The sequence below is a fragment of the Podarcis muralis genome, chromosome 16, assembly GCF_964188315.1.
Source record: "Podarcis muralis chromosome 16, rPodMur119.hap1.1, whole genome shotgun sequence".
Lineage (NCBI taxonomy): Eukaryota > Metazoa > Chordata > Lepidosauria > Squamata > Lacertidae > Podarcis > Podarcis muralis.
In genome coordinates, this window is record NC_135670.1 from 23,224,360 (window position 1) to 23,236,693 (window position 12,334).

At 47.4% G+C, this 12,334-nt stretch overlaps 1 protein-coding gene across 2 annotated transcripts; it reads left to right on the forward strand.

The window, feature by feature from the left end:
* Positions 1–291: 291 nt before the first annotated feature.
* CIDEC (cell death inducing DFFA like effector c) lies at positions 292–11,565 on the forward strand. Of its 2 annotated transcripts, none has more exons than XM_028716176.2 (6): positions 292–713; positions 5,662–5,745; positions 6,542–6,650; positions 6,739–6,888; positions 8,109–8,296; positions 11,005–11,565. In XM_028716176.2, the coding sequence occupies exons 2-6, from the start codon at positions 5,693–5,695 to the stop codon at positions 11,171–11,173; spliced, it is 669 nt and encodes a 222-aa protein (XP_028572009.1). In that variant the 5' UTR covers positions 292–713; positions 5,662–5,692; the 3' UTR covers positions 11,174–11,565. The 2 variants fall into 2 exon arrangements, with proteins under 2 accessions (XP_028572009.1, XP_028572010.1); XM_028716177.2 differs by lacking the exon at positions 292–713 and adding an exon at positions 2,410–2,723.
* The last annotated feature ends 769 nt before the right edge of the window (positions 11,566–12,334 follow it).

The window sequence follows — 12,334 nt, forward strand, 5'->3', positions numbered from 1 at the left end:
GAGTTCCAAAGTGGATGTGCTGCCACACTAAAATATGCATTACTTACAACTGCAGAACAGGTATTATGTGGCACCAGTCATTGCGCCAGTTCCACCGCTTGAAGTGGTTACAAAATAAGGTGATCTCTCAGGCAGACTGGTCCCAAGCTGTTAAGGCCTTTATATACTCTTCCTTTATTTTATTTTTTAAAAGGCAGCTGCCAATCAATATGTTTATATACAGTGGACAGATTAAGAATTGGAAGTTCTCTGAACCTTATCTTTTCTATCTCCTCTTTTAAGCTCTTTTCTTATTTCTCTAACTTTTTTTTCTTTCTCTTTTTCATCATGGGATCTTATTCAGATTAACGCTGGATAAAAAAGACATTTGAAGTTTTGTATTTCTCTTTATAAACTCTAATTAAACTTTTTTAAAAAAAATGCTAGCGGAAGAGAGTTGTTGCTAAACCGGGGAGTATAAAGACAGTGAACATGTGATAGCATCTGGCTAAAGTTTGAGGAGTACAGAGTTCACGGCCATCTTGTGACGGGGAAGGAAAGAGCTGACGTCTTGAGGGTGGAGAAGGGATGTTGAAGTCAAAGCCAGTGGTTGGCTCTAGTAATCTGGAGATGGGCACTCAGCTTTCTGGGGTGTAAACAGAAGCCTCATTCTTGCAAGGAGCTGGTGAGGGAATAAGTCTCAGTCTGCACACTGTACCAACCTGAGACTGCAGGTAAGGACCGTAGGGCAGGTAGCCTGTTTTAGACTTAATAATCTTTTAAACAGAGGTCGGATGGCCATCTGTCAAGGATTCTTTAGTTGTGATTCCTGCCTTTCAGGGGTTGGACTAGATGATCCTTGGGTCCTTTCCAACTAACTCTGATTCGCCGCAACTTCAGATGATAATGTGCAGGACTGAATCTAGGTTTTTGTAGGCAAACCGTGCTCAGGGGCGGGGGCAGCGCTTTTGCACTACTGATTCCTGGCAGGGGAGGTTTAATCCAGTTTGCATTTGAAAGCAAGCTCCCCCAACTCACAGTTTCCAAATTAATATGCTATGCAAGACATAGCTGCCCTTTGAAATTCGACTGCCTCTGAATTTTGCAATGTGATTCTTCAGCCTAGGAATAAGTACAAAAAGGCACATGCTGTGATAAATTGTGTGTGTGTGTGTGTGTGTGTGTGTGTGCGCGCGCGCGCGCAAATGCAATATTAGTGGAAATAGCATTTGAAATTGCTTTAGGAGAGTTTTATACAATAATGTTCCCCATTGCATATAATAATGCATTGCATACAATAATGTGCATATTAACAGAAATGCTGGTTTCATGATGATTTTTCCCTCCATTGCAAACTGAGATGAGAATGTGGAGGGCTGAATTTAGGACTGGGAAAATGGGCAACTGGCTCCATCCTGTCTCACCTCTCCTGTGATTTTGTAGCTCTCCTCAGCTCCGGGACTCCAGATGTGCTGTGTAGCCAAGTGCAGGAATGGCCACTCGGGTAATTCATGCCACAGTTCTGGACTAAGGAATTATCCACATTTAGCTTTTGCCCTGCTCTTTCCAGGCACAGGCCTGTGCTTAAAAGCTCCATGTCAGACTGGTTGGTTGGTTTGCCCAGGAAAACCCGCTCTTTAGTGCTCAGTCAGAGCAAACGTCAATTCGAGTTGTCTGCAGATTGCTATTTGCTCCGATTGAGCTTTAAAGAGCAGGGTTTCACTGGAAATTTGTGGAGAGGGGGGGGAAAGGATGCTTAGACATGGATCTTTAAAGCATGGGCTGTGCCTGGAAAGAGAGGAGGAAAGAAATGTGAATAAACCCTATATGACCTTAGGATTCCTTCTGCTCTGCTGGGAAAGGGTTATAGCTCAGTGGCAGAGCATCTACTTTGCACAAAGAAGGTCCCAGGTTCAATCCCCAGGTGGGGTTGGGAGGGACCCCCTGCCTCAAACCCCGGACAGCCTCTCCTAGTCCTTGTAGACAACACTCAGCTAAACAGTCCAATGGTTAGACTTGGTATAAAGCAGTTTCTCGCTTAAATCATCCCTTTATTCCGAAGCATGAGGACTAAAATCTTGCTTTGTTTTTAGGAGAAGGGCCATAGCCTAATGGTTGAACATCTGCTTTGTTCAATGTCCTAGGTTCAATCTGCAGATATGCCTGCGAGTGTCCCCCTGCCTGAAACCCTGGAGAGCTGCTGCCAGTCAGTGTAGACATTACTGAGCTAGATGGGCCAATGCCTTCTAATTTAAAATCACCCCTTTATTTTAGAACCACAAGGAACCTATTTGATGCTATGACTTGGAGCATCAGAATTCGCATGCAGAAGGTCCCATCAGGTGGGACTCAGAGAGACTCTCCTTTCATGTAGAGCTGCTGCCAGTCAGTGTAGACATTACTGAGCTAGATGGGCCAATGGTTCATTCATTCATTCATTCATTCATTCATTCAGGCTTTGTTGGCATAACAGGATCTGAGTCAGCGTGATGACTCTCCTTTCTCCCCGCCCCCAGAATTGGGTGATGCTGCTCAGTGCCCAGCAATCTGGCCCGATTGCCCAACCGCTGCTGTTCCTTGCCACCTGACGCAACTGGACTGGTGAGGCTGGCAGACACTCTGTCCCTTTTGGCAGCCCCACCCTGTCCCTGTTCAAAGGGCAGACGAGGTTCTTTGCTTCTATAAACAGAGAGGGCACTGGGACAAAATCCAGTAGCGCTGGCAGAGCAGAGCAGCTGGTGAAAGTAAGTAAAAGGCCACGGGCGTTGCTTGACTTTGGGTCGTCTGTCAGCCTCATGCCAGACAGCAGAGCCAGTCATATTATTAAGGTGAAGAAGCTCAGAGGCAGAGCACCTGCCTTGCATGCAGAAGGGTCCCAGGTTCGAATCCTGGCATCTCCAGATCAGGCAGATTCCTATTTCATTCAGGTCTTTTCTTTTTAACCTTAAGGACTAGAAAGTTTATTTTTGGGGAACGGGTTTTATAGCTTACTGGGAAATAGAGCATCGGCTTTGTACAACAGGTTCAATCCTCAAGTCTCTCCATGTAGGTTGTGTGCCGGAAGATTCACCCCAGTACTTACTGGTTTGCACAATCTACAGGGGCCTATAGGCAGCCCTGTTCAAAGATTTAAGTCAGTCGATTGACAGATCGATTGGGTATCTGATTAACTTTTTATTAAGGAACAGGTCCATCTGTCTGTGCCCCCCCCTTTCTGAAAAAGTGGCCCGTTCTGTCTTTAGAGCAACAATTTTAAGGAGGAAAGTTGTGGGGGTACTGAGTTAATTTTTTTCAGGGGAGCAAACTCTTTCTCTGCCAGATTGCCTGATTTTAACCACTATTTTAACTGTGTATTTTATTCTTCTTTTTTTAAAGGAAATACTTTTCAGATATATACATTTCACTGATTTTAGAATCATTTTGACATTTTAAAACTTGACTTCCTTCCCCCTCTTTCTGTGGTGCCTTAAAATTATTTTTAATATCTTCTGCATATCCAAATTACTCATTAACTTACTCATTTATTTATTTTCTTTCAATATATACTGCAGGTTAGTACAATAACCCTGCCAGCATTTTTATCTGTTTACAATTTATCTGTAAACATTCAATAAACCATTTCCATTATTTTATAAAAAGTTTGTTATCTTGATTTCTTATTCTCCCGGTAAGTTTTGCGAAACTGTGTATTTTATTCTGAGCTTCAGCTACATACAAATAAACAGGTGGGGCTGGGAATGTCCCCTGCCTGAAACGCTGGAAAGCTGCTGCCAGTCAGTGTAGACAACACTGAACTAGATGAGCCAATGGACTAACCCAGTACCAGGCAGCTTCCTGTTTACTTCATTTCTGTTGGTTTTTTTTTATAGAACCATAAGGACTAGAATCTTGATTTATTCTTAGTCAAAGGGTTGTAGCACAATGGTAGAGCATCTGCTTTGCATTCAGGATTGAATGTTCCCTGCCTGAAACCCTTGAGAACAGCTGCCAGTCAGTGTAGACAACACTAAGCTTGATGAACTGCTGGTCTGACTCATTATAGGGCAGCTGCCAACATTTCTACTTGGGGCTGGAACATCATGTCCCTTCCCTCCCCAACCGCCCCAATTTATGAGCTGCCTTATCATGAGACTTCCATGTCCTTTCTGCAATTGATGAGAACTCTTTGCTATACCAATAATCTTCTCCTTCTGGAATGCACAGGTTAATTGGGGGTGCAAAGTTAGGGGCACAGCAGGCTGTCTTTCAACTGGGAAGGTCTAATTGCTGCATTCTTTTGAACACTACACTCTAAAAACCTGCCCCACTAAAACACAGGATTGGCCTTGGTTTCTTTCCTTATACAGTCATAAAAAGGTAAAGGTAAAGGTACCCCTGCCCGTACGGGCCAGTCTTGACAGACTCTAGGGTTGTGCGCCCATGTCACTTAAGAGGCCGAGGGCCAGCGCTGTCCGGAGACACTTCCAGGTCACGTGGCCAGTGTGACAAAGCTGCATCTGGCGAGCCAGCGCAGCACACGGAAACGCCGTTTACCTTCCCGCCAGTAAGCGGTCCCTATTTATCTACTTGCACCCGGAGGTGCTTTCGAACTGCTAGGTTGGCAGGCGCTGGGACCGAGCAACGGGAGTGCACCCCGCCGTGGGGATTCGAACCGCCGACCTTTCGATCGGCAAGCCCTAGGCGCTGAGGCTTTTACCCACAGCGCCACCCGCGTCCCTTATACAGTCATACCTTGGGATAAATACGCTTCAGGTTGAGCACTTCCGGGTTGCGCTCTGCGGCAACCCAGAAGTAACGGAGCACGTTACTTCTGGGTTTCGCCGCTCGCGCATGCGCAGATGGTCAAAATGACATCATGCGCAGAAGCGGCGAAATGCAACCCGCGCATGCACGGACGCGCTGTCGCCTCTTACGTTCCGTTTGGGATCGAGGTACCACAGTATTACTCTATTTTTCCTGCTGCTCTGACTGAGATCTCCCTCTTTGGATTTACCGTCTTGTGTACAGTGATACCTCGGGTTACATACGCTTCAGGTTACAGACTCCGCTAACCCAGAAATAGTACCTCGGGTTAAGAACTTTGCTTCAGGATGAGAACAGAAATTGGGTGGCAGCAGCGGCGCAGCGGCAGCAGGAGGCCCCATTAGCTAAAGTGGTGCTTCAGGTTAAGAACAGTTTCAGGTTAAGAACAGACCTTCGGAATGAATTAAGTTCTTAACCCAAGGTACCACTGTACTTGCTGAAACAAAAGGTCGCTGGGTTGGCCAGCACCTTATGTTGGAGAAGAATTGCTTTTCAAATTGACGTCCTGTATTAATATGAATGTTAGGTCTACTGATTTTCATATTTATCTGTTTTCCCTTGGATGGCCCAAATAATATTTTGATACAGAGATGGCGGGCCTCTTTTGCCTGGAGAGTCACGCCTTTATCTCCCCATCCCTGTGGGCCAAGTTTGACAGGTGGGCAGGACCATCCACCTGTCCGTCATCTAACAGTATGATGACCCCCCAGTCATGGCTTTCCAGAAAGGATTCTGGGAACTGTGTTTTGTTAAGAGCTGTTTGAAGGCTCTTTCCCTCCCCAATCTTCAACCCCCGAGCTTAATACCAAGCTTAAAAGACGCCCATGAGAGGCAGCTTCCTACAGAATTATATTAACCAAGCTTTCTCTCTCCCTGCAGTTTGGACCAAAAACTTCACCCTTTCTCAAGGATGGACTATGCAAAGAAGTCTCTGTGCTTGCTTTCCCCTCGGTCCCTCACCAAGTAAGTACCTGCAGGGCAGTCCTCGCGACTGAGGGTGGTCAGCTGTGACTGCCTTGAGCAGGCAGGGGGGCTATAAATGTAATAATAATTGCATGCTAAAATGCTGGTGAATATTCGTGATGACTTTAACTTCCTCCTCCTCCTCCTTCACAATATTACCATCAACTTATTAATTGCCATATGTGTGTGTGTGTGTGTGTTTTATACAATTAAAGTTTACATTCAAATATGAGTTAACATCACAAAAATATAGGATTCTCTGAATCCTTGGACTTCCCTCGCCCCTCCCCCCGGTAGTCCTCTTGTTAGCCTCTTTCCGCTGCATCTTATATTATCCTCCATTTTTCTTTTTGAAAACCTCCATCATATCCTTAGTTCCTGTTACATTACAAGCATTGTTACAATCCTGCCAATGTTTTTAATTGTTTACAGTGTTCTCCAAGATAAATTATAAATTTTGCCCATTCCATATTAAAGTTTTCATCTTCCTGGTTTCTGATTTTTCCCGTCACTTCTGCCAATTTGGCGTGGTCCATCAACTTATTAATTGCCTTCTAAACAACCAACTCAAGGTGATTTACATGATGGGTTCTAACCTTTGCTTGGAGCAGATCCACTGGAATGAATGCACTCAAGTTAGCCGTGCCCATTCAGTTTAATAGGTCTACTCTGAGTACAACAAACATTGGCTATCATTCAGTAACCTCCAACCGGTGCGGTGAGGTAATTAGTGGCCCTTAAAACTGGGGAACCAACTGAGAAACCAACATTTGATGGATTCCATCCATCCATCCAGGTGTGTGTCAGCCAACGCTCCTCAAGCCCGGCCTTACCGAGTCAGCAACTGCGACCGCACCGTCCGCAAGGGGATCATGGCCGACAGCCTGAGGGATCTCCATGAGAAGGTGAGCAATTCTAGGAGCCCTCTGCCAGGAGCAAGGTGGGATGGGTCGAGGGGAGAGGTGGAATTTGAACCCGGTGCTTTCTCTCTAGGTACGCAGTGCCCTACTCTTAGCAGGCAACATCTCCATTGTCCTGGATGAAGATGGCACCACCGTCGAGACAGAGGAGTTCTTCCAGACTCTGGAGGATGGGACAGTCTTGCTGGTGTTGACCAAAGGACAGACATGGCGCCCAGCCAAGGTGAGCCAGTGGGCTAAGTCCCTCTGCTGGTAGGACCTGGATAGGGGTTTCCATGGTGAACATGTTCTACTAGGCTGAAAGGTGTGTGCATAGACCTTTATCTCTCACGTGTTACGGGGTCTAAGCTAAGGTCACCAGCTTGGCACTCCTGAGGTCTTCCTCCCAGCGGCGTAGCTAGACACTTGGGTACCTAGCTACGCCTCTGGATTAGGCAGATTCATGGGGAAGAGGGCTGTCTGTGCTGGTCCTGTGGGTTACCCGAGAGGCGAGGTCCAGGTCCGGTCCGTGGTCAAAGGTGCAACGTGGAGGCAGTCCGTAGTAGCTGAAGCTGGGTGCAGGGCAGCGAGCCAGGTGAAGTCAGGAACAGGCTTGCAAGCAGGGAGCCAGGGCGGGTCAGGAGCTCAGGCAGAATAGCAGGACAGGGTTCAGGCAGGAACTAGCAACCAACAATGTTCTTCCCAGGTCGCTTGGGAAACGAAGGGCGCACTTTTTCTGTATCTTTGGCAAGGTGATCTGCAGAAAATGGAGAGAGAGAAAGAGGTAATGCGGGGGGTATGGCAGCTGCTCAAAAATCCAAATATGCCCATAGGCCTCTAAAGGTTGGCGACACCTGGTCTAAGCAATGCAGATTCCTTCTAAAAGTAACTAGTAAAAGTAAAGGGACCCCTGACCATTAGGTCCAGTCGCGGACGACTCTGGGGTTGCAGCGCTCATCTCGCTTTATTGGCCGAGGGAACCGGCGTACAGCTTCCGGGTCATGTGGCCAGCATGACTAAGCCGCTTCTGGTGAACCAGAGCAGCACACGGAAATGTCGTTTACCTTCCCGCTGGAGCAGTACCTATTTATCTACTTCCACTTTGACGTGCTTTCGAACTGCTAGGTTGGCAGGAGCAGGGACCGAACAACGGGAGCTCACCCCGTCACGGGGATTCAAACTGCCGACCTTCTGATTGGCAAGGCCTAGGCTCTGTGGTTTAACCCACAGCGCCACCTGCGTCCCTCTAAAAGTAACTATTTAGGGCCAAAGTTGGTCCATTTTTTCCTCTGACTTTGGATTAAGCAAATGATGTTTACTCCTGCTGCTGCTATTTTAATGTGCACAACATGTTTTGACTACTGCAATGCTTTACATATAGGGCTGCCCCAGGAGACTTCACTGGTACACTTTTAGGTATACAGGGCCTATTGTAAGCCTACTTTTCTTTTTGTTTCCTGGCAGACAGCAGGCTACCAGCTCTCTCTGTCCCACAAGCCCCGGCGCAGGATTGACGTGGCCTGTGTAACCTTTGACCTCTACAAGACCGACCCTCGGGACTTCATTGGCTGCCTGAATGTCAAGGCCACGCTCTATGGGACGTACAGCATGTCTTATGATGTACAGTGCTATGGGGCCAAGAGGATAATGATGTGAGTATCAGTCTGTCTCTCAGCTCAGCTGAATTAGACCTACTGATGGAGGAGAAATTCAATGCAGTTCACATTTAAAGACCAACCTTTCTAATTCACACTTCTGGAACTGAAATGTGTGGACCGAAATGTGATCTTTCTGCAAAATTCACACTTTTTGTAGTGCTGTCCTCCAGCCAAGCAATGTGTAAAGAGAAAAAGAAAAAGCATATGACTAGGGTAAAGTCTTCCTTAAAATGTATATAATACTGAAAATGAGAAAATTGCATTGCAAAAATGTGTATGCTGGGCAAAATTGCAAATAAGCACCTGTATATAAAGAGAAATTTGATGATAGATTTTCATGAGGACCCTTTAAAAAAAATGCAAACTAATGTGAAAATTAGAGAAGTGAGGACTGGGATAAATTAGAAACTGGAATAGTTGGGTTCTCCCATTGAGGTGGTTATTAACTGTTTTGGGGACAACTTGCTTTTAGATTCCAATTTTATATTGCATTTCCCCCCTTAACAGGGGGCTCATGCTGCACCCATGCATCAGATCACATTAGAATCATAGAATCATTGAGTTGGAAGAGCCCACAAGGGCCATCGAGTCCAACCCACTGCCAAGCAGGAAACACCATCAGAGCACTCCTGACATATGGTTGTCATGCCTCTGCTTAAAGACCTCCAAAGACGGAGACTCCACCACACTCCTTGGCAGCAAATTCCACTGTCGAACAGCTCTTATTGTCAGGAAGTTCTTCCTAATGTTTAGGTGGAATCTTCTTTCTTGTAGTTTGGATCCATTGCTCCGTGTCCGCTTCTCTGGAGCAGCAGAAAACAACCTTTCTCCCTCCTCTATGTGACATCCTTTTATATATTTGAACATGGCTATCATATCACCCCTTAACCTCCTCTTCTCCAGGCTAAACATGCCCAGCTCCCTTAGCCGTTCCTCATAAGGCATCGTTTCCAGGCCTTTGACCATTTTGGTTGCCCTCCTCTGGACACATTCCAGTTTGTCAGTGTCCTTCTTGAACTGTGGTGCCCAGAACTGGACACAGTACTCCAGGTGAGGTTTGACCAGAGCAGAATACAGTGGCACTATTACTTCCCTTGATCTAGATGCTATACTCCTATTGATGCAGCCCAGAATTGCATTGGCTTTTTTAGCTGCCGCGTCACACTGTTGGCTCATGTCAAGTTTGTGGTCAACCAAGACTCCTAGATCCTTTTCACATGTACTGCTCTCAAGCCAGGTGTCCCCCATCTTGTATTTGTGCCTCTCATTTTTTTTGCCCAAGTGCAATACTTTACATTTCTCCCTGTTAAAGTTCATCTTGTTTGTTTTGGCCCAGTTCTCTAATATAATATACATTAATATAAAGTGAGTGAACATTATCTTGTTCAAACGTTTGAGCTATCAGTAAAACCCACTGTCCCTTCCCAATTTTAGTCAAATCATTGTCCTCCTGTAGCATTTCTGAAAACCAGTAGCTAATGGGAATGTAGCCGCTGCCGCCACCACTGCTGCTGCTTCCGGGTGCTCAGGCATGGGGCGATCATCGAGGACAGTGGCATTGCCTTCTCTGCCCTGCTGCAAAAATAGATTTGCCATTGAAGCATAAAACTGTGTCCTGAGCATGCATACCCAGGGGCAGAGGAAGGGGTGTGCAGTGGGGGTGGGCCGCCCCAGGTGTCACCACTGAGCGGGGTGACAAAATGCTGGGCAGCACTCACTGTGGGGCCTGCAGCACGCTGGAGCCACACATCTCTCCCGGGAGTGACGTGGTGGCTTGGGCGCCCGCAGGCTCTGCTCTGCCCCAAATGGTCCGCCCGCTGCCTCCCCCTTAGCTGTAGGGTGGGAGTGGGAATAGGGAGGCAGACTCCTTGGAAGAAGAAGAGAAGAAGAGTTTGGATTTGATATCCCGCTTTATCACTACCCTAAGGAGTCTCAAAGGGACGCAGGTGGCGCTGTGGGTTAAACCACTGAGCCTAGGACTTGCCTATCAGAAGGTCGGTGGTTCGAATCACCGCAACGGAGTGAGCTCCCATTGTTCGGTCCCTGTTCCTGCCAACTGAGCAGTTTGAAAGCACGTCAAAGTGCAAGCAGATAAATAGGTACCGCTCCGGCGGGGAGGTAAACAGCGTTTCCGTGTGCTGCTCTGGTTTGCCAGAAGCAGCTTAGTCATGCTGGCCACATGACCCGGAAGCTGTACGCTGGCTGCCACGGCCAGTAAAACGAGATGAACGCCACAACCCCAGAGTCGGCCACGACTGGACCTAATGGTCAGGGGTCCCCTTTACCTTTACCTTTAAGGAGTCTCAAAGCGGCTAACATTCTCCTTTCCCTTCCTCCCCCACAACACTCTGTGAGGTGAGTGAGGCTGAGAGACTTCAGAGAAGTGTGACTAGCCCAAGGTCACCCAGCAGCTGCATGTGGAGGAGCGGGGAAGCAAACCCAGTTCACCAGGTTACGAGTCCACCGCTCTTAACCACTACACCACACTGGCCCCGCGGAGAGTCCTGCCCTGGATCACTCTGCCCCATGGACAGCTGGCCCCGCCCCTGGGCGCAGGGCATGCGCACCGCCCCGGGTGCCCAATCGGCTTGCTCCACCACTGTGCATACCCACTCAGAACACTGATAGAGCTCTCCTGTTCAGAATCCTACCTGAATGCAAGTTGAATCTTTGACAAGGCTCTTCTCTCTCCCACCCCCTAGGGAAGCTCTACGCTGGACCCTCTTCACCATGCAAGCAACGGGTCACGTGTTGCTCGGCACGTCCTGTTACATGCAGCAGTTGCTGGATGCCACCGAGGAGCCAAAGGAGGAAAATGCGTCACCTCGGTGCCTCCTGCAGTCCCCTCCCACCAGGAAGATGCTGCAGTGATGGTTGGGGAGAATCTTGCCTGCCACTGACTTTCATGCTGAGACTTTTGACATCCCCTGCACAATGTAGCCACGCGGACTAAGGTGTTGTAGGAAGGAGCACGAACATTCACGCCCCTGCCTGGCCCTCAGGCAGAAACTGCTGGGGATCCGGGAAGTCTCACTGCTGCTGTATTATTTAACCGCACTCTAATTTATATTACTCTTTAATGGGATATTATCATTGCCATAACTCCCAGGCGGAAGCTGGTTGCCGGGCAGAGCCCAGCCTCCCCTTCACCTCCATGTATTTATTTTAGATTTGGGATTTTAGCCTGCATGGTGTCAAGTCTTGTTCACATGGGCTTGTATTGCATTGTTAATAAATATTGCATTAAAAAGGATTTTCTTAAACCGCCTGTTTCTCTCCCAGGTGTATGGTGTGAATGTGGCCTTGGTGTCCTCCAGATTGTTTTGGTCCACAACAGCCTTCATCCCTGGCTAGGCATGGAAGAATCTGTCAGTTTCACTTCTTTGTTTTGCTTCTTTCCTAATCCACACATTCAGTTCTCTACATTTTTTCAGCGATTTGTTGATTTCTTCCTTTAAAAAGCTCCTCCTGGAATTTCTTCAGTGTTTAGTACAAATTACTGCTAATAAACACTTCTTTTTTTACTAATGCACACATTTTATTTTCATACATAAATGTGTGTACACGTGCACACACACACACACATTTAGGATGTGGGCATCTCTGTCAGGTCTAAGCCACTGAGCCTCTTGGGCTTGCTGACCAGAAGGCCGACAGTTCAAATCCCCATGACTGGGTGAGCTCCCATCGCTCTGTCCCTTATCTTGCCAACCTAGCAGTTTGAAAGCACACCAGTGCAAGTAGAAAAATAGGTACCGCTGTGGCAGGAAGGTAAATGGTGTTTCCGTGTGCTCTGGTTTCCATCATGGTGTTCCGTCGTGCCAGAAGCGATTTAGTCATGCTGGCCACATGACCTGGAAAGCTGTCTGTGGACAAATGCCGGCTCCCTTGGCCTGAAAGCAAGATGAGCGCTGCAACCCTATAGTTGCCTTTGACTGGACTTAACCAGGGGTCATATTATATATACACATGCTTTCCCCAATATAGCTCAGGGTTGGTTCTCAAGTTGCAGGAAGTGCAAATCTGGTGCTG